Raw genomic sequence first — 22,500 nt, forward strand, 5'->3', positions numbered from 1 at the left:
TTTTTAAAAGCCAACTCTATGTTCGTCATATGATCAGCAATCTTTAAGATTTCCTGGATGACAGTCTGTTATTGTCTGGGGTTACCGAATCAGGGGGGGGGGGGGGAGTAAGGGGAAGCATGATGGGTGCTTACCCGAATTGCAAAGATGCTGAATGAGCAAACACACGCTGCAATTTAGGTCTTTATGCATGTACGTATCACAAGTGCCATTGTGTCCTCTTACTCATCCAGCAGTTGTGATTGTTTTGTTAGCAATACCCTAAAACTGCTAAAGGAAATCGAAATGACCTGTACTTATGACTCCCAAATGCAAGCAAGTTCTTTTGATTCTGATATCAAAAATTACTGTAATCAACTTTGTAGATCCTGCAATGACAAGTGAAGTTCCACAAATCAACTGAACAAGACTGCCTCAGCTATTTCCTGGTACATGACAAAATTGATTGATCAACTTTATAACCAAAGACAATGTAGAAGTGTAATTTGAGCGATTGCTCACCATGGATTAGAAAACATGAAAATGAATTGGTTCTCCACTAAGTTATTGAGAAAATGGCTCTTTTGTGGCTTGTATGGTCTTCAATGGTGTTTTAAAGATTTTTGATTGTACAGTAAAGGTGTTGCTGGTGTTTTTGAGGTCTTCAATTATTGTTTAGGTGTTGATGGTGTTTTTAAAGGTCTTTGATTGTTATTAAAGTGTTGGTGGTGTTTTAAGGTATTTCATTGTTATTAAGCTATTGATGGTGTTTTAAAGTCTGATTGTATTATTAGTGGTGCGATTGGGATCCGAGGGTCTAGAGTTCAAATCTCACTTTGCTGTTGAATTAATACCAGGTGGGGTTGACTCAGCCTGTCATCCTTCCGAGGTCGGCAAAATGAGTACCAGCTTGCTGTGATGATTGCGCCATTCGAGTATCTTGCGTCAGAGTGGCGACCCATCCAGGATTGTGCCCAATAGCCCAGGAGACTGCTTCGGCAGCACCAACGCTCTGTACAGAGTATGGTCCCAATGGATGGATGGAATTGTTAAGGCGTTGATGCTTTTGAGGTCTTTGATTGCTCTTAAGGTGTTGATGGTGTTTTTAAGTTCTTTGATTGTGTTATTAAGGCCTTGTTGGTATGATTAAGGTGTTGATGGTACTATTACCGTTTTTCTTGATTGATAAATCAATGTGAATGGAACTGTGGTCAAAAACACCAAATTCAAAAGTTGCACAACTGAAACGACAGCCTCTTTTGCAAAACGATTTGTGTTTTTAGCTTATGTGGAATTGGAATTCCAGATAAGGTATTGTCATCGTTCAGCGTCCATCTCCTATTTCGACTTCTTTGGCCAAACCGTTTGGCTGATCCGGCTGAAATTTGGCAGCAAGGTTCTGCTCCTGACTGGTAACGGGGATTGCAAAGTTCGTTCCGATCACGTGACCTTTAAGTGGGTCAAAATGGCAGACTTGTTAAATTCCTTCAAAAATCTTCTTCTCCAGACCAGGTATAAGAGGGAAGACAACCTGTAGCTTGAAGAGGACGGACAAATAATTTAGCAAACGGGATATGAGCAACCATCGAGTTGATGTCCCAAGTCAGCATGGAGGAAAATATTACCAGATGTGCTGCCAATTCTAGGAATGGTGTAATCTCCCACAATGCCACCATCGGCCCATATAACACAGCACACCTATCGGTGTTCCGAGATTCAACGTGTGAGAGTCCTATCCTTCCAGAAGAGAAAATGCTGGAAGGGTTAGAGCTGACAAACTTTGCCATTGTACATGACAATGTCAGATTCCAGCACTCTGTGCTTGTCCGAGGGAAGTTTGAAGCTCATGCACACTTCTCAATGATGTTCCTCTTACCCTACACTCCCTTCCTGAACTCCATGGAGGAGTTTTTTGTTTTTTGAAATGCCTCGTGCTGGAAAGTGGATAACCATAATCCCCATGAGCAGGCAGCACTTCTCCAGGCCATGGAGGAGGCATGTCAAGGTATCATTGCAGATGCATGTCAATGGTGGCTCCTCCATGTAAGGCAATTTTTTTTTCCGACAAGTATGGCCAGAGAAAACATTCTCTGTAATGTTACTGAGAACATGTGACCTCACAGAAATCAGAGGCTGGATGTTGAATATCTGTAAAATCCCTTTTTTTGTTCAAAGAGTTTGTTTTAATTGTAATTATAGCAAAGTATGATTTTATTTTCAGCGATATCCGAATCATCTGGGGGCTATGTCTCCTGAAATCAAGGAGCTAACCCGACGTCCCACTCCTTTTTTGTGGAATGAGGAATCCGTAATATGAAAGATAAATGTTGAACGATTTTTCAGATATCGTGCGCACAAGCCAAGTTACTGAAACGGTTTCCATGGCAACAGAGTTAGCAATCCATTGGGACCATACTCTGTGCAGAGCGTTGGTGCTGCCTAAGCAGTCTCCTTGGCTATTGGGTACAATCCTTGATGGGTCGCCACTCCGACATTTGTTAGGGTTAGCTGTTAGGGTTAGGGTTAGCTGTTAGCATTGCTAACTAACACGAACAAGCTGTTAGCTTCCTAACATTAGCTGTTAGGGTTTGTTAGGGTTAGGGTTAGGGTCGACTAACAGCATTGCTTCAGGAAACGTGTTTAAGTGATCGAGAAAAATTGGAAGGTGTGACGGTGTTATTCGGTGGTAATGGTACTCCAAAGATCATTGATGGTGCTTCCAAGACCTGCAGCAACTACTGCTTTTATTCGTTCGCACAAATATTGATAATCCTGGAATCAAACGCAGAATGGAATTGCAGATTGTGTTGATTTGTTCAATCTTAAGGTTCTTTGTTATGACAATGTAATCCCTGCCCATTCATTGATGATGATTATTCCAACCCAGTACTTGTTTAATAACATAATGATGTTGTTCTTCTTCTGTTCCTCCTTCTCTTCCCTTTATAAGGAGTGAGGTCCGATGGCACCAAGCTTCTGCCCTGCCTTGATCACGATACTCCTCTTCCTCCCTCTGTCATCGGGCAACTCTTTTCTCTCCCCAACCACCCCTACATTACTGATATCCTTACTCAAACAATCTTCCGACATCAGCCATGGTCTTCCTCTTTTCCTCCTCCCTTGCTTCCTCAACCTATCTGCTCTCTTTGCCATTCCCTCTTCCCAAATCCGCACCAAGTGTCCAGCCCACCTCATCCGGCATTTCACCAATCACCCCATCAAGCTCATCTGCACACCAATCTCTTCCCTCAGTTCATCCATCCTCCTTCTATCCACCTTCTTCACTCCCGCAATCCTCCTGGCACAGTTGTTCTCGCAAACCCGCAGCCTCGGTTGTTGTCTCTCTGTCAGTGCCACCATCTCCGGACCATAAAGGTAGGCCAGCATTACACATGACATCAGAACCTTCCCATTCAATTTCCTTGATATATTTCTGTCTGCAATTATGCCCTCCACCCTCCTGCGTTTGCAATCACACCCACTTGAATCCTCCATCACACCTCTGCCTCTGACTTACCATCCCCATTCACTGTTCCTCCCAGATACTCAAACCTATTTTCCTGCCTGATACCCTTCCCCTCCAACCTGATATTAATTTATTTTCTCTGCTGCCAAACCCACATCACCTCGGTCTTCCCCATACTCATCTTCAGCTCATGTTCCTCAAATGCCTCCTACCACTCCCCGAGTACTTCCTGCATCTCCCACCCACCACCACAACAGTCAGATAATCCGTATACAACATGCTCCCCATATTAGACCACAAGCTCATCTTCTTGATTTCCAACTCCATCACCATGAAAAACATAAGTGGGCTGAGAGAGCTTCCCTTCCTCAAACCGATGTTCACGCTGAACTCCTCAGACATCCCAGGACCAACCAAGACTCTTCCCTTCGTTCCCTTGTACATCCCTTCCATCAACCTAACTTCTGGTTCCAGCACTTCCATCCATATCAGTGTCCCCATCACCATCTCTCTCGGGACAGTGTCATAATCCACAAATCCCAATGCCATCTCACCTTGCACCTCCAATCCCTTTTCCACCAGCTGTCTCAGTGCGAACATCCTACTCGTCATGTCCCTACCCTTTCTAAACCCCTCTTCGCCCAACTGACTACGACTTCTTCCGCTGCAATTATCATCTCTGTACACACCTCCTCAATGCCTGTTGCTCTTCTCTTCTTCATCCTCTTCGATGGTGTCTGCACTTCCTCCTCTGTGATCTCCACCAACTCCACTTTCCCCTCCACATAACGCGGTAACTCCAGCTCGCCATTGCTTCCTTCCCAGTTCAACAGCTCTTTGAAATATCCTTCTCACACCTTCAACACTGCCCCCCTCTCTGTCAGTTAATCACTGCCACCATTCTTAATCTGTTGGTTGGTGGCTGTTGGTCGCATCATTGCTGGGAGCGTGGCTGTGCCGCCGATGCAGTGTCCCCTCTTTCCAGTAAGTCTCTACTCATTTTGCCGACCTCGGAAGGATGACAGGCTGAGCCAACTCACCTGGTGTTATTCAACGGCACAACAGGGGGTTCAAACTCAAGATGCTTAGATCTTAAGCCAGCAAACTAAACCGCTAAGCCACCACCATGCTTATTGACATCTACAGATGAAAAGAAGAGATTAAAAGGTTTTAAAGGATTGTTTTGTTGCAAGTGGCACGGTGTTGCGCCCGGAGAAGATCGACACCAAACCCATGATGGATTTGTTTGTTTGTACCCTTTGTAAAAAGCCATCACTCCTTCCTGCTTGTACATCCGAGTGGCACAGTCGAGTGCACCGCGGTAATATCCAGGCTCAGAGTTCATGTACCTTGTCTTGACTACGTCAACGGGTGATGCCACGACGGTAGCACAAAAGCCAGCACCAAAGGCCGACGCAAAATGGCACGGCGTATTGTCTGATTGGGGACAATTGAGGGCACAATGAAAACATCAAAAGAATGATATTAATATCTATCCCAGATGAGAAAGTTCAAAATGTTCACTGTAATCATCTTGAAAATACAAATGTATAATCAGAACCATATTCAGCTGCTCTAACTATAAAATTGACCTGATGTTTGTCATCTCCATCTGAGAACACACACCTTCTGATGTTGAGATCCCAGGTTCAAATTCCATGAACTGTCTTGTTTTGTTTGTCATCTATTTATAGCCTGGTGGTCTTTATTATTATAGCCTGGTGTTGGCTTAATGGTTCGGGTGGTGGCTTGGGATCCTAGGGTCCTGAGTTCAAATCCCACTCGGCTGTTGAATTAACACCAGGGGGTTGACTCAGCCTGTCATCCTTCCAAGGTCGAAAAAATGAGTACCAGTGTACTGGTAATAGGGGCACTGGATCAGCGGAATATCCGTGCCCCTAACCAATGATGCAACCAGCAGCCAAAAAAGCTGCTCACGAAGGGAAGGGGTATTGATGGAATCATTGAAATCTGGTATTGGTGTGGTGCAAGCATGATGGGCCGAATGGCCTCCTCCTGTGCAGAATTTCCTTGTAATTGATGTATAAGTTCATCGATGTTGCTCTATACATGTAATATATGGCTCCATGAGCCTCCGATCAACGCTCAACAAAACAGAGCAATTTGATTACCTGTAGTTTCTTAACTTAAAGTTTCCAATGAAGAAAAGTCCCTTCTTCCATTGGGGAAACAAAATTGTCTTGATTACGCAGCAGAGCCGATTGGGACAGTAAGTTGAAGGGGTATCAGGTCGCTCAGTTGGTAGCATGCTCACAAATGAACTCTCTTGTTTAGGTTCAATCCACATTGAGGACGTGCTTAACTGGAAACTGCTGTTCGCGTCGAGTGCCATCACAGAGTGCTACATTCAGGAGCACACCTGGTTAGCACTACCTGCATATTTAGCACTACCTGCACCAGTTGGAAGTGTTGTGACGTGGACATGGCACAGCCATATTTGGTCGAAGGTCCATCTCCTGTGTCTACGTTTCCTTGCATTCCCTCGAGGGATCTAGTTTACTGTAGATATTATTCCCTCCGGTTTCCCTCAGTCCCACTCTCTTGCATTTTGACAGACCCAGCTCACGATTTAATGACCGTGTTGCTGTCTACATTCGCAACTCACCCTTTTACATTGCCTACGCTACCTTGCTCTCCGCTCTACCCTCGGCTCACTGGTCCTGACCCGAAACGATCTATTTCACGTGTGGCCTACCACCGCTTCCACAAAAACAATGGCTCCATTAATGAAACACTTGCAAAGATGGATTCTTCGCTATCCTCCCACCACTCAGTTACTTATCTATGGGGACTTCAACTGTTACCATACCAGCTGTTTAATAGTCAGCTCCTCATCTACAACACTGCAACAAAGTCAATCTCTGAGACTATAGGTTTTATGTAATCTGTTGCTTTTCAACTAACATATACCAAAAATGGCTCTCATTCACAACTGGGACCTCATCAGGTCTAACTTCTCTTGTCACCTATCTTACAGCTTCTGCCTGCCTGGGCTCCTCTCATCGTGTCCTCCTGAAGGTGTCTGTGTCATCGGTCAACTTCCGAGAGCCGCAAATGTGGTCGGGCCTGCAGTCATGTCAAGAAGTTCAACAAGGTAGACCGTTTGTTGGCATAAAGGTATGTACGCATGTAGAAGAGAGAGCAGTTCACATACAGCAGTATGTCATGAGGCAATTGCCCGCAAGCAACCTGTCTTTTATTCCTGGAAACTGAACGTCATCAAAGAAATCAGTTTCCATCAGGCTTTGGAAGGTGGAGAAAGGCAAGAAAACTTGAGGACAAATAAACACTGGTGACCCATTTTCAGTGTGATCTCTCTGAAAAGGGGGTAACCGGTGTTTCTTTAGCCTCTCTCCAACTTCCAAAGCCTGATGGAAATTGATCAAGTCCATCACGTTGACGTACTCTTCGCTTGTTCCTTCCCTCAAGGTGGAAATCATAATGGATACCACTCATGAAATGGCAGAGTATCTGAACACTATTTTTCAGGAAAATGTTTAGACCCATATTCCTTTGGAGTTTCTGCCAGACTCAACATTACTGGCTACACTTTCCCGGGTAATTGGTGCACTCTCGGGGTCCTTGGCGACTAATACGGAACCGTTTTCAACTTTGTGTGACTCGTGGTTTGGGAGGACATGCAAAGATGGCACGCAGCATTTGCGTACATGCACACACGATCTTATTATATTGTTGTGGTTGACCAAATTCGCAAACCACCATTCAGGTCCCTTAGGTGAGATATCTCGGTAAGTATATGTGTAGTTAGGCCCAAACCCGTTGTCTAGAGGGAATAAATGTCATTCATGAAGGCTGCGACTCTTCAGGATAGCCGTTTTTCTTTTACTATCTTTATTTTGGACCAACCGCCATTATTACCACCACCAACCACGTCTCAACAGCCATCACAACAACAACCACCAACCACAACGCCGCTTCACCACAACCGCCACGACCTTTACCGTCACAACTCGCCACCATCGCATCACCGTCATCTCGCGCCACTCGTGGGCACCGATGCTGGACTCGTGTAGAGCGCGCACCGTGCAGCGTGTTCAAAAGCATCGCGGACTTTCTGAAGAAAAACGGATCAAAAACGACTCACGCCCACTTTTGTTCCGTCCAATCGGTGAGCGAGGGGCGGTTTGGCCCCGCCTCCAGGGCGTTGGAGGGCGGTCGCTCTATGCAAATTCATGGATCAAAAAGCATTCACGCCCACTTTTCCTCGGGCCAATGGGGAGCGAGGTGAAAGGTCGGAGGCAGAGGGTCAAGGGTGGAAGAGCGAAGCCACGGGGCTTATAAAAACGACCGCGTTCGTCAGACCAGTTCAGTTCGCGGAGGAAGAGTTGAGTTGAAGTGGCAGTTCGCAGTTGGGAGTTCGCGGAGTCGGAGTGAAGAGGACGGAGCTGTGGAGAGGAGGCGGCGGCGGCGAAGGCGGTTGAGGGGGTGCTCGCGTCGGATTCGAGGAACTGCGGAGAGAAAGGCCGGCGGCGCGACCGAGGTCGTGGTGGAGACGCTCGTCGCGGGACCCGCGATTTTGTGAAATCCTCCTTTCCCCGAGCATCAGCAACCCCCTCCTGTTTCCCCCCGCGCTGAGATAGTGCGTCAAAAGGGGGCCCCCTTCCCACCCCCTACCAGACACTGTCCGCGAGGCCCGCGGAGTTGAGGCACCACCGCCGCTCCGCGTCTCATCATCAGACGGGTAGGCCCGACACGGTCTCGGCCCCAGGCCCGCCTACCCCCTCATCCTGGAGGGTGGTTCTCTTTTCTTTTGCTTTGGGAATATGTGTTGTCGGCGCCGTCTGTGAAGTAAAATTGTATAAGTGTTGCCGTGTGCTCGCGTAGTCGGTATTAGATCTGCATTGTCGCATTTGCTTTTTGTCTTCTTCTTTTCCATGTGCTTTTGGTGGAATTGTATATGTGTGCTTCCCGTGTGCCGCGAAATAAATGTGCTTATTATTGAACTGTTTTCCGCTTCGCTTCGTCATTTCTTTCATTGAATCCTCATCTTGCTTCACGTAAAGGGTTGGTCGTGGGTACAGACGCCCGATAATTAATCGAACCGTCGAGGTCGACGAATAACACCGCTCGGTTATCCCGATAGTACGGAACGGGTCGCTTAAGTGGCCCGTGTCCGAAGTCGACCTGCGGCGAGGTGCGATCGCCCGGTCTACCCTCCGTGTGGGTACTTAGGTAGGTCGAATTTGGCGAGCAACCCTATCCCACGCGGGGGCCGATTGGCACGATCGCGGTGAGACCGAAAGGTCCACCCGTGACTGGTTCCCGGCGTTAGTCCGAGAGGGTCACGACTGGATTGTCCGTCCGGTGGGCGACGTGCCGCGATTTGAGTTACGTGGCTGTCAGCACGCCGGCGGGCGCGAATCCGCAACATTGGTGTCAGGTCGTGCGATACAAACTCATCGCCCTCCTCGCGGCACTGGTATCGGAGAACGGGAAAACGGGCTCTCCTGTCTCCAATTAAATTCACGGGAATCGGTCCAGGGGTGAGAGAAGCGACCCCCGATTCCCTCCAAATTACGAGCGAGCTAAATTAACCCTTTACGGAGAAGCAAGATGGCGTCTCAAGGCGAGCGGGAGCCGGGGGTATTAGAAATGGATGTAGAATGTGTAGAATCCATGGCTCAGGATGAAATCTCCGTGCAGGAAATGTTAATTGTACAGGAAAACGAACTCGCCCAACTGAACCCAGAGGCCGAAATGGGTGCGGCAGCGGCCGCCGTGTATGACACCTCCCCTCCCCCTCTCCACCAAAACCTCCCGATTCTTGCCGAATCGGCTCACCCAAGCGCACCCGACATGGCCCAGCTATTCGCCATGCTGGCGGCAATGACAGCGAGGATGGATGCGAATACACAAAAGATGGATGCGAATACACAACAAATAAACGAAAAGATGGATACAAATACAAATGAAATGAAAAACGAAATGAAAGGCATGAACGAAAAGATGGATGCGAATACACAGCAAATAAACGGAATGGAAGCAAACATGAAGGAAGAAACGAAAAAGCTGCGGGGTGAGACGCAGAACATGGGCCGATGCCTGCAGGCGGGCATGAAGGCCGTGACCAGGGAGCTGGGAATGGCGACTCCACGTGTGGAAGCAAACGAGCTGGAAGGGGGTGCAGCGGCTGACAGGCCCGCGGTGGAGGCGGGTGAAAAAATAATTCGGGGGGCGTGTTGGGCGAGGGTCGTGACAGAAGAATCGACGGTGACCGAAAGGGAAAAATTAAATGGGGAGACCAAAACGTGTGAGACGAGACACGAGGTGACGACAACAGAAACTTATAAATGTATAGAGACACGGGAGACAGGAAAAATAGAGGAGAGACTGCATGAATTGGACAAGGTTAGAGACGAACACACACACACAGAGGTAGTGGAGGACAATGGGGGTGAGCTGGTGGACTGGGTGGAGGCCCGGTGCGAGCAGCGGGATAGCCTCCTCCAGGAACGAGGGGAGGGAGTATGCCCCCTCGAGGCGAGTCACGACCAGGTGAGTTCGGTCGTGCTTTGCGAGTTCGAGGGGAGGAGTGCTGCGAACGGGTGCACGGAGAGCTTGGGGGGTATAGAGGCCCCGGAGACCCTTGTGGGGACACGAATCCCCAGTGTAGTTGTCCCTGTGTGTGTGGTGCAAGGTGTGAGTGCGTCCCCGTGTGTGGAAGCGACCCGTGTGTGAGTGGTGTGGTGGCGATGGTGCCGGAGTACGTGCTTCCCAGCACGCCGTGTGTGGATGAGGCACCGTGTGTGGAAGAGGCCGTGTGCGTGGATGAAACGGCCAGTGTGAGTGAAGCACCGCGGGTGAGTTCCCCCGCGCGAGTGAATGGAGCACCACGTATGAGTGGTATGGTTTGTGCAAGGGAGACCGTGTGTGTGAGAGAGCGGTATGTGAGGGAGATGTCGGTTGGCATGCGGGAGCACGCAGCCGCGTCTCCCGGGGTGAATGTGATGGAATGGAGTGTGAGCGTCGTAACACGCAGGAGTGCGTGTGTGGAATGGCGACGACGACGACATGTGAGTAAAGAAAGCCGAGTAGCGGCTGTAGTTGTTTCGGGGACCGTGCCGGGTTCACCCAGCCGCGAGCACGAGGTCCGTGCTGTGCAACGCACGAGGCCACCACGTGCTCGCTTGCGAGGGTGAAGTCCCGGTCCGGAAACGCACGCGGTGGATTTGCCGATCCCGCGGACGGACAAAGTTTAGGCAGGATTTCGGATTTGGACCGGACGGGTTCTCCACGCGATCGTGTGTGTTAAGCTCCAACGGGCAAAGCACATGTGTTCGCGTGGGGAACCCCTCGAGACGTGGGGCTTGTGTTTTTTTGATGCGCACGGTGACGTCATGGCTGCACGTGGGGTTGGAATCCGGCAGGAGGGGTATCCCTGCCGGATGGTACCGTCCAAGGAGGGACGAGGTACACGTGCAGCTGCATGTCGTCACGGGCAGGTGCAAAGTGCGCGAGTTGCCGCGCTGGTGCTGCGCATGAAAAAAAAAAAAGCAAGCCTCACTTTCGGGTGTACAGGATTCCTGGGCAAGGGGTGGAAGACCCCCTTACCCTGGGCACAGGATGGAAACTAGTTAGGGGGAAGGGTTAGCTTAGTTAGACCGGCTCCATGGGGCAGGGGGTAAGTCCTCATGGGGCCCGTGGAATGGATTAGTTAGAGGGATTGTAGCCAGATTTAGGTTGGGAAATAAAATGATTTATTTGGAGACAGTGACAGACTTGTGGATGTGTCGAGGGGACGTAGCTTAGCTACGTAGTGTTAAAAGGAACGTGCTACTAGTTTAAGGGACGACGTGGGAGCACGAGTTAGTTAGGGGAGGTAGTTAGAAGGATGGCAGAGTTCAGTGGTGAGTGTGTTGAAGAGTTGGTGAGTTGTGAGGCATGTGCTTGGTGAGTGAGTGAGGCCAGCGGGTCTGTGTGTGTGGAGTGAATGGGGAATGCATGGTGCGATGAGTGATTGGGGGGAGGAGTGACTCCCGCCCAAGGGACCCGGGGTCAGTATAAAGTGAGTTAGGGGGTTAGTCAAATTGAAAAATGGAGGTCGTTTTGTTGTTGGTGGGTGTGTAGGCTCGAAACCCGTTTGGAGGGGTGCAGGAGCCCTGTTGACGGGCTTGGGAGCGTGGCTGCGAAAGGTGAGTATCGCTGAGTGGGTACCCCGGGCACCAGGCTAGTCGGCCGTGGTAGGCCAAGGGCCCATGGGGGGCCGGGATAGCGTAGTGGGCACGGGTGCGCCTGCTTGGTGCGGGGGCCCGGGGCGCCATTAGCCACGTGGGCAGTGTTGTGGGCATGGGTGACCCTCGGAAAGGGGCCTGGGAAGCCAGCCTGCCACGTGTGCGTTTCAGGGGAGGTGCCATAGGGGGGCACTCCCCGGTGTTAGGTAGCTGGTAGGCTCGGAGGCAGTGTAGTGCACGGGGGTGCCATCGTCGGAGAATCGGCAGAGAGTCGTGCCTGCCAAAGGGAGCCACGTGTCCCAGCCATGAGACCGTGTGAGGGCACTTAGAGAAAATTGGGGGGCGAGGCCCGAAATTGTGAGGGCACCAACACAGGCGACGGGAATCTGGGTTGTTAGAACCAATAGTTTAAGCGAGAGGCGCTTGTTGAAAGCCCCGGGGTAGTTTAACAGTTAAATGGTTAGGGTAGATTAGGAAGTGTACCCCTCCGCACCATCCATCCCCTCGCTCTCGTTGTGGGCCGCTGGACCCACTTTGGTTATAGATCGCCGAACTCTGGGGAGGCCATTCTGAGGCTTCGTTGGGCCTCGACACAGGACGTTAGCTCTCCCTTATTCCCCTCCGGGAAGGGAACGTAGGGGTTGGGAGTAGGCTAGGTGACTGGATAGGTTAGCCGAACAATGACAGTAAAGGGGGTTAGGGGACGATTTATAGTGGGGAAGTAAAAATAAAAAATAAAAATAAAAAAAATAAGTGGGGGCTAAATTGGTTTTTCACAAATTAAGGGAGTGGGTATGTACAGTGACAGGCAAAGGCGATAGGTTGGGAGGGAGACAGGGAGGTAGGTCCGAGCCCGCCTTCCGAGTGGCCAGCACCACCGCACTCCCTCCACCAACCTCCACTGAACGACAAAGGCTGGCCAGCTTCATCTGCTGGCTGCGTTGCTGCAAGGCAGAGGCCGGCCAACTTCATCTGCAGCTGCTGTGCTGCAAGGCCTGTGCCGGCTGGATCGTCTGCAGCTGCTGTGCTGCAAGGCCTGTGCCGGCCAGTTCGTCTGCCGGCTGTGTTTGCCTGCAGCGGCCTTCTTCTGCGGGCTGTGTTTGCCTGCAGCGGCCTTCTTCTGCGGGCTGTGTTTGCCTGCTGCCTTTGCCATGCCATGCCCACTGCCCCTGTTCACCAGCCCCGTTCAATTTTTGCTTTGCCCCCCCCCCCTGTTCATTTCCATGTGCGCCAGGATCCGCAAGGCAACAGTTTGCAAGCTGCGAGAACTGCCCTGTTGGCAGCTACAACACGGGCCTGCAGTGGCGGCCCGTGCACCGTGTTTGTATTCATCCATACATTCGTTGTGTTCATTGCGTGTGCCACTTGAGCTGGCACGGAGACTACGTTTGTGCAGCCCATGCACCGTTGTGGTTCACTGCGTTCAGTTCAAAAGGGAAGGCCTTGGACTGCGTGTGAGCAGCCGGCCACGTTCCTTGTCACCTGCATTGTTTTGAGCCAGAGACTGCATGCGAGCAGCCTGGCTCCCTGCTAACTGCTTTTCCTTTGCAGAGTTCAGTGATCCTGGGCCATGGTTTAGTGTAAAATTTGTAAGTTAAGGTAAGATGTACTGTACATATGAGTGCGCCCCCGGCATGTTTGTCTTAGCGCCGGCAATTTTATTTAAGTCGTCCGTGTGAGTGTTTGTTTAGGTAGTTACTCAGCCCTTAGGTTATTTATTTTGGGGACACGAATACCATAAATGTCGCACTCAGGGATCCGTAGGTAAAATGTACGAGGGGAAAACTACACATGATGGCACACGAAAATTTGACGACTCGGGACGAGTCTGTAAAAAGGTGAGGGGGTAGTGTTGTGGTTGACCAAATTCGCAAACCACCATTCAGGTCCCTTAGGTGAGATATCTCGGTAAGTATATGTGTAGTTAGGCCCAAACCCGTTGTCTAGAGGGAATAAATGTCATTCATGAAGGCTGCGACTCTTCAGGATAGCCGTTTTTCTTTTACTATCTTTATTTTGGACCAACCGCCATTATTACCACCACCAACCACGTCTCAACAGCCATCACAACAACAACCACCAACCACAACGCCGCTTCACCACAACCGCCACGACCTTTACCGTCACAATTCGCCACCATCGCATCACTGTCATCTCGCGCCACTCGTGGGCACCGATGCTGGACTCGTGTAGGGCGCGCACCGTGCAGGGTGTTCAAAAGCATCGCGGACTTTCTGAAGAAAAACGGATCATAAACGACTCACGCCCACTTTTGTTCCGTCCAATCGGTGAGCGAGGGGCGGTTTGGCCCCGCCTCCAGGGCGTTGGAGGGCGGTCGCTATATGCAAATTCATGGATCAAAAAGCATTCACGCCCACTTTTCCTCGGGCCAATGGGGAGCGAGGTGAAAGGTCGGAGGCAGAGGGTCAAGGGTGGAAGAGCGAAGCCACGGGGCTTATAAAAACGACCGCGTTCGTCAGACCAGTTCAGTTCGCGGAGGAAGAGTTGAGTTGAAGTGGCAGTTCGCAGTTGGGAGTTCGCGGAGTCGGAGTGAAGAGGACGGAGCTGTGGAGAGGCGGCGGCGGCGAAGGCGGTTGAGGGGGTGCTCGCGTCGCATTCGAGGAACTGCGGAGAGAAAGGCCGGCGGCGCGACTGAGGTCGTGGTGGAGACGCTCGTCGCGGGACCCGCGATTTTGTGAAATCCTCCTTTCCCCGAGCATCAGCAACCCCCTCCTGTTTCCCCCCCGCGCTGAGATAGTGCGACAAAAGGGGGCCCCCTTCCCACCCCCTACCAGACACTGTCCGCGAGGCCCGCGGAGTTGAGGCACCACCGCCGCTCCGCGTCTCATCATCAGACGGGTAGGCCCGACACGGTCTCGGCCCCAGGCCCGCCTACCCCCTCATCCTGGAGGGTGGTTCTCTTTTCTTTTGCTTTGGGAATATGTGTTGTCGGCGCCGTCTGTGAAGTAAAATTGTATAAGTGTTGCCGTGTGCTCGCGTAGTCGGTATTAGATCTGCATTGTCGCATTTGCTTTTTGTCTTCTTCTTTTCCATGTGCTTTTGGTGGAATTGTATATGTGTGCTTCCCGTGTGCCGCGAAATAAATGTGCTTATTATTGAACTGTTTTCCCGCTTCGCTTCGTTATTTCTTTCATTGAATCCTCATCTTGCTTCACGTAAAGGGTTGGTCGTGGGTTAAGACGCCCGATAATTAATCGAACCGTCGAGGTCGACGAATAACACCGCTCGGTTATCCCGATAGTACGGAACGGGTCGCTTAAGTGGCCCGTGTCCGAAGTCGACCTGCGGCGAGGTGCGATCGCCCGGTCTACCCTCCGTGTGGGTACTTAGGTAGGTCGAATTTGGCGAGCAACCCTATCCCACACGGGGGCCGATTGGCACGATCGCGGTGAGACCGAAAGGTCCACCCGTGACTGGTTCCCGGCGTTAGTCCGAGAGGGTCACGACTGGATTGTCCGTCCGGTGGGCGACGTGCCGCGATTCGAGTTACGTGGCTGTCAGCACGCCGGCGGGCGCGAATCCGCAACAATATAGATGTATACAGATGAAGCAAGCATGTATAATGTTTCAGGTGGGTTAGTGACAAGTTGTGAGATGCTGCTCATTGGCTGTGTGAGGCTAGGTGCACTGTGATTGACTCCTGGTAAAGGCGCTGTCACACCTTGACGATTTAGCCAGCAATGGCAACGTATAAAAATGTATGTAAAACGTTCGCGTACGCTGAAATTTTGATGTTTTTTTTTTTTAAGTTTTGGTCGTATTCATAACGTGTTGGTCATATGCATAACGTATTAGTAACGGGCACAGAACGTTTCGTTGTCTTCGAGATAACTTATACCAACGAATGATGAGCGTGTTGTCGGCGTTCACAACCTCTGCCCAACGATAGTCTAACTTAGGCATAGCGCGCTGCACGTATCGCCGACGATCACGTGGCATAGCCTATTAAAAAGCTGCTGCTCACCGATTCAAATCATAACCGCCTGAGAATTGGAAGTGTCAACATCGCAGTCACACCTTGACGATTTAGCCAGTGTATGCCGACCTCTGAAAAATTTGTCTAAAACGCAGGCACACGTCGAATACGGTATGGGTAAGTTTGGTTTACGTGAAGAGCACGCTGAAAAACGATGAAGTACGCTCTCATATGTCATAGTACGTCTCGTACGTCGTGAAATTTCAAGCATACTGAAAATTTTACGACGTACTCGCCGTATGGCTCACACGTTCCGCTCCGCTGGGAATAAGTTGTAGGCACGTTATGCGATCGTTGACACACGTCGACACAAGTTCCTTGTAAGTTACTCATAAGTCGAAGCACGTCGAGGTAATGTTTAGCATACCCGAAACTTATTTTCTCCGTTAAGGCACATTTTCTCTTTTTCTCCTTGGCTCCGTGCAGGCACGTGACGAAATATCTGAAGTTGTTGTTGTTGTTGTTGTTCTTGTTGTTGTGTTTTTTTTTTTTTTTTTTTTTTTTTTAGTCTATCACGAATTTTAAAATACATTCGGACATTTGCTTTTAAGTTTCGACGTCGACGTGACAATATCCTCAAACAGAAAATATTCACAGAGGAGGAACTAAGAATAAGACATGAGCAAACTGAAGAGGCAATCGGATGTGACGTAACGGCACGTGACGAAATATCGGAAGTTATTGTTGTTTTTTTATTATTTAAACACTGCCAATACGCCATTATACGGTAGCTGTAAATTAGAAACACGTTCAGTAAGTTCTGTGGTCGTCCGGAAGACGTCAATCAAATACGTCTACATACATCGATATGGGTTGGAGGTACGTTACACATAGGTTCAAAGCACGTTACTCATAGGTTAGAAATAAGTTTTGGGTACGCTAAGCATTACCTCAACGTGTTTCGACTTATGAGTAACTTACAAGTAACGTGCCTCGACGTGTGTCAACGATCTCATAACGAGCCTCGACGTGTGTCAACGATCGTGTAACGTGCCTACAACACGTTACTCATAGGTTATAAATAATTTTCGGGTACGCTAATCATTACCTCGACGTGTTTCGACTTCTGAGTAACTTACAAGTAAGGTGTGTCGACGTGTGTCAACGATCGCATAACGTGCCTACAACGTATGGCCAGCGGAGCGGAACGTGTGAGTCATACGCTGGCATACGTCGTAAAATTTCACGTATTTCAAAACACGTAAAATTTCAATTTGAGGACAACCGCAAAGTACAACGATGAAAGCCAGCGTACTACGACGTATGGCAGTGTTTTTCAGCGTGCTCTTAATGTATACAAAACTTACCCATAACGTATTCGACGTGTGCCAGCGTTTTAGACAAATTTTTCAGAGGTCGGCAGACACTGGCTAAATCGTCAAGGTGTGACAGCGCCTTAAGCAACATTAATACACCTTTAAATTAGAGTGAGAAAAAAAAAATTGTAGCCACCAACAATGAAAAAAGATGGGCCTGGGGCACATGGGTTTGCTCGTTTACATATTAAACACTGGTGATGTCTGTGCTTGCCTCGCTGTTCTGATCCCCATCCCCAGTGAATGTAAAATCATGAACTCTGGAATTGAATTAATGTGGTGCTGACTTAGCATGGGCTCAATGAGCCAAATGGCCTCTTCCTGCATATATCCTCAAATCCAGGAGAGAACGCCTCCGAACATCCCAGGTACCTTTTTAATTTGGCGATCTTGTTGCACGTCTACATTTTGCATACACGTATACAAATTGTGTAAAATCAGGCTTGGTATGAACATTTATCGATATTGATGTGAATAATGAAAATGTTTTTGTCCAAATCAAGCATATATATACACATATAATTCCAGCAATGTGTGTGTCTGTCTGTCTGTCTGTGTTTGTATGCGACCGCCGTTTCTCGACAACCACCGATCCGATCAGATTGAAACTTGCCAGGAATATTGCCGGGGACCCAAAGATGTGCCTTTTCAAGGTTTGATATTAATCGGACGAGCGGTTCCCAAGTTACGGCCATTTTATTGCTTTTTTCAGTATTGGAAAGGTGTATATATCGCAGCTGAAGTGTCGTTCCACCTTATCACCTTATCAGGCCATTTTTTCCCAAAGATATCTCAGAATAATGGTAACAACATATTAATAATAATAGCACAATAATTTGCAGTAATACAAAAAATAACGTGATACAATGACCAATGTCTGTCAACCAATAACGACCTAAATATTGTCTGTCAACCAATAATGACCAATAACGTCTGTCAACCAATGACAGGACACGGCGCTATGACGTCACGAATTACGTCACAATCATTGTTTATTTATTTTTGCACGATTGACGTCACAATTCTTCTTCTTCTTCGTTTGGTATGACGTCACAATCGACGCTGGGGACCTGAGTATGTATGTGCCTTTTCAAGGTTTGATATCGTTCTTCATCCGTTTCAGCTGTTTCCCAAGTGTTTCCCAAGCTTTGAAAGCTGTTTTTTCCCAAGGTTTGAATTAATTGTTCAAATTATTAATTAATCCCAAGGTTTGAATTTTCCAAAGGGAAACAGCTGTTTCCCAAGGGTTTGAAAGCTGTTTTTTCCCAAGGTTTGAATTAATTGTTGTGCTTGGTAGACATTTGTGAATATATTTACAGAGAGCAGACGGGAGAGAGGGGGTCGAGAGAGGGGGTGAGAGTGGAGGTGGAGAGAGGGGGTGGAGAGAGGGGGTGAGAGTGGAGGTGGAGAGAGGGGGGTGGAGAGAGGGGGTGGGAGAGAGGGGGTCAAGAGAGGGGAGGGAGAGAGGGGGGGAGAGAGAGGGGGCGACACAATTCAAGAGAGGGGGAGAGAGGAGGTGGCGAGAGAGGGGACGGGAGAGGGGGACGGGAGAGGGGGATGAGAGTGGGGGTGAGAGTGGGGGTGAGAGAGAGGGGTGAGAGAGGAGGGGGAGAGAGTAGGGGTGAGAGAGGAGGGGGAGAGAGTAGGGGCGAGACGAGGGGGGAGAGAGTGGGGGGAGAGAGGGGCGAGACTAGGGGTGAGAGAGAAGGGGCGTCACAATTCTTCTTCTTCGTTTGATATGACGTCACAATTGACGCTGGGGACCTGAATATGTTTCCCAAGTTATGGCCATTTATGATACGGTTGGTCCGATCGAATTGAAAAAATGCCCCAATCCAGTCGTCGTTTACGAGAGTGAAGGAAAGAAGCTGCACATACTGGCACGCACTATATACAAGCTGGTCGGCGACATGGGTGGTCGCTATATAATTGCATACTAGTCATACAGTTTTTGACGGATCAGGCTGAAAATGTTTGACAAAGAGGTTGATTATAGTGCGCATAAAAGCGCTGAAGCCAATTTTTGATTTTCGAAAAAAAAAAAAATGTATATATTTTCGGATTTTTTCAAAAATTTCAGTCCCGTTGCTAGGCAATGGTGGCGTCCATAGCAACGGTGCTCAAAAGCATACAACTAGATCCTGGTATGAACCTACCAGTCAACTTTCATCAAAATCGGTTGACTCCTCTGGCCTCCAGTGCTGTCCATTACATACATACAGACAGACGGAAAACCTGAGAATAACGGTAGTCTAGCGACCACCCAATATTTGACCCTGCACCTTCCGGATCTTTGGCAATCAAGATGGTACCATTTTATACTTTGTGTGACTCGTGGTTTGGGAGGAGATGCAAAATTGATGGACAGACATTGGATCTTATTATACAGATATGTCATTCTAATTACATTTAAAACTGCTTCTTTCATAAAAAAAAAAAGTTCATTAATACATAAAAACACATTTAGTGGTGAGAATGCATGACATCACATTGCTGGGATATTCCTCCCCCAGAATGAAGATTTGAAATCCAATTATAAAGTAAAAGCAAACCTGTCATTATATTGTATTTCAGTATGCTCTCTTTGATGATGTCGTACGTGACGAGCTCCCCACAGTTCACAATGGCGTTTCGAGTGACGTTTGGAAGCGTTCCTGTTGGCACAGGTGAGAAGTAAATGTAGTTGTATCACTGTTATATTTGACTACACTCACAGCCAATCGCAGACCTACAATGGTAATACATACAGGAGTTACTGGGAAATAAATAATGTTTTAAAGTGTTTTCACCACATTGGATATGGAGCATTAGAGTTATACCTGCATGGAAATTTAAAGATACCTTAACTGTACCTTTCCATAGTCCACGAACTCCCTCCGTGTACCAGATTGTTCTGTATGCCTGCATGGTTCCAGAGTAGCGGCACTTCGCTCCCTCGTGCAGCCGGTTATGTGCTTGAAAGCGTACCTTGACTACGTCCGTGGGCTGCGCAACCAAGACCGAGAGTGCGCCGGTCGTGCCCCCGGCCAGGATGCGCGTTCCCAGGCCAACTGCTGCTCAATGAGACGCACAACGGCAAGTGCAGTGAGAAAACAGTTCGTCACTTCTTTGATTTCATATATTTCAACAAAAAACATTCTTGTACACATCAAACAGCAACACTTGGCACAGTGATTCTCATGTCCACATGCCATTATACATTCCAATAATATCATTTAATGGACGAGTGGGTGCTGCGGGAGTGCCCTTCTCAGTTTATCGGAACTCGGGCCGGAGTACACTGGGGTAAAGGAGGTGCTCATCTTCTGGTCTTGGGTGGACACTTAAGGCCAGTATTGGGGTTGGAACCAGAGATAAAACTGGGTTTGGAACCTCTACATTGCCCAAGAACTGTTAAATATCAATTTTGTCCTTTTGGTGATATCCATGTTTGCTCCATTTATAGATTAACATTCCATTGATTCAATATAATTATGAACTTGCATTTTACGTAAACTCATGGACCTCTGGTAGCTTGTACCTGTTGCTGTGTTTGAGCCTGCGGTGTAAGTGCTGAAATCTCAAATCTCTCCGGGTTCTTCCCGACATCTTTGTTTTTTGTTCCTTTCAAACTTCTTTCTACTTTTTCACAATTCTCTTTATTCATTCTAATTCTTGCTTTTTCTTTGCTTTCATCTCTTTTACGGTCTAATCCCCTCTTTCGTTATCTATCTCTCTAAGAAAAAGTAAATTATTGCAGAATTTTTTCTGTAAGGCTCACTTGACTGCTCCTGTATGGGTTTGAGGGTAGTGGAGTTGCGGCTGAACCCCAAATCCTATCCAGGTTCCTCCTGATCACTCCATATTTGCTCTTTGTTTATTCGGGTTCCTCCTGATGACTCCAATGCAGTATTTGGTCCTCCGTTTGATTTATCAACACATTCTGTCATACGTATCAGAGCTACCCCAAATAATCTATTTGTTTTCCAGGGTCTGTATGGCAATGGTACATTCCATTTTACAGAACAAAGGCCTTTCTAACAAAACATACCATCAGATATTTGAGCTCCTGAGAAGTAAACCCCATGTGATGCAACTTTTGAACTGGCATATAAAGTTTTGGTTCATGTTTACAAAATCCCATTGAACAATGATCAGTATCAGGTTGTTTGGAACTGCCATCAGCACCAAAGGTACACTGACCTTGAAAGATTACTTTAGTCTGTTTGGCCCTGGATGTGGGATTGCCCGGTTTACTCCTCAAGGCTTATTTTATGTCTATACGATTTTATTTGGGACAGCTGTGTTACGGACACATGAGAAGCTTGGTTTGTTTTTCAATGCAAAACTCTGCTCGCTTTACAGGATGACAAACGAGTTTGACTCCATGGGGTAATGAGCCTCGAGCATGGGTCTTGTTAATCAACTTTCATTCCAATTTAAACCCATGCCTCATGATGTTGGTTGAGGACCCAGGTTCAAATCCCATATACTATAATGTGGGTATTTGTCCTTAAAAATCCTAAGCCGTCCTATTCCAGTCTGTAGGATGAAGACCTCCCACAATTCAAGATGAGGGGTGTTCGGCACACTTGCCATGTTTGAAAGTGAGTGAGCAGCTGAGGGCATCGGACCAACAGTCAATAGAGAAGAAACAAGTCTTTACTAACTTGGAAAAAACAACGAGAATGTGTTTGTCCGTTTTCTCCTGATGTCATCGTTGTTCACATAAAAATAAGTTATTGCCTTCCAATGTCTTTGTCTTGCATGTGATTTAGGTATAAGCTGCTCCATGAGCCTGAGATGAACACAAAAAGAAGAAAACCAAGATGATTGATTGAATAACGGGTGGGTGTGACCGAGAACACACCTTTCTTTCAAACGAAGTTTGAGCTGGCTGCCATCACAATTAACTTTGTTCACAATGGCCTAATCCTTTCAAAAGGCATATAGTCTGCAGTGGGATTTAGGAGTCATTGCCTATGGAATTGTTCTGTGACAACTCGAATGGTGGAGAAGAGCAAAATCAAAAATGGTGCTTACTCTCGGCCCCATTCGCGTAAATGTCCTTCACGGAATCATAGAGGCCGATGCGGATAGATGCAAAACATGCTTGGCGTTGGAGACCCGCCACCAGACCGCTGTACAGGCTACGCGGTCCTTCGGTGCGTGCCATGGTGAATATGGTGCTAAAGACTCCCCGGTATCGTATGATTCCTTGGCTGGAAATCTGCTCTCCTTGCACCTACACAGAGCAAATAACATTGAGAAATTGTTGTTGGACTAAAGAAAGGACAATCCTCAATCTTACTTCAAGGATAACATAGGTGTATCAAGAGGTCATGTGGGCCATCATGCTTGTATTATATCCACAATCATTTATTTCATCCATTAGTTAATAATATACACTTTCATTTATATGACCATGGAATAAGTTGACATGAGAATGTGATTGTCCAGTGCAGGCCAGAGCTTCTGCAATCCAACTGAGGATGACATCAACTTCAAAGCCTTGAAGATAAAATGAGGTTCATTGTTCCTATATTCTGA

At 48.1% G+C, this 22,500-nt stretch overlaps 1 protein-coding gene across 9 annotated transcripts in view; it reads right to left on the reverse strand.

Annotated features, from left to right (window-relative positions):
* The window catches only part of LOC147008974 (putative mitochondrial transporter UCP3), an 88,092-nt gene that overhangs the window by 1,892 nt on the left and 63,700 nt on the right, over window positions 1–22,500 (reverse strand). For 8 of the 9 annotated variants that reach the window (XM_085863671.1, XM_085863667.1, XM_085863669.1 and 5 more), the window contains 4 exons: window positions 21,994–22,195; window positions 19,824–20,024; window positions 19,524–19,625; window positions 4,702–4,882 (listed from right to left, as the gene is read on the reverse strand). In XM_085863671.1, the coding sequence (XP_085719797.1) occupies window positions 4,702–4,882; window positions 19,524–19,625; window positions 19,824–20,024; window positions 21,994–22,195 (686 nt within the window). The remainder of the gene's footprint in view (window positions 1–4,701; window positions 4,883–19,523; window positions 19,626–19,823; window positions 20,025–21,993; window positions 22,196–22,500) is intronic. The other variant, XM_085863674.1, reaches the window with a different exon arrangement.

The sequence above is a fragment of the Eptatretus burgeri genome, chromosome 18 (assembly GCF_056783735.1).
Source record: "Eptatretus burgeri isolate ZD-2024b chromosome 18, Ebu_testis_v1, whole genome shotgun sequence".
Classification (NCBI taxonomy): domain Eukaryota; kingdom Metazoa; phylum Chordata; class Myxini; order Myxiniformes; family Myxinidae; genus Eptatretus; species Eptatretus burgeri.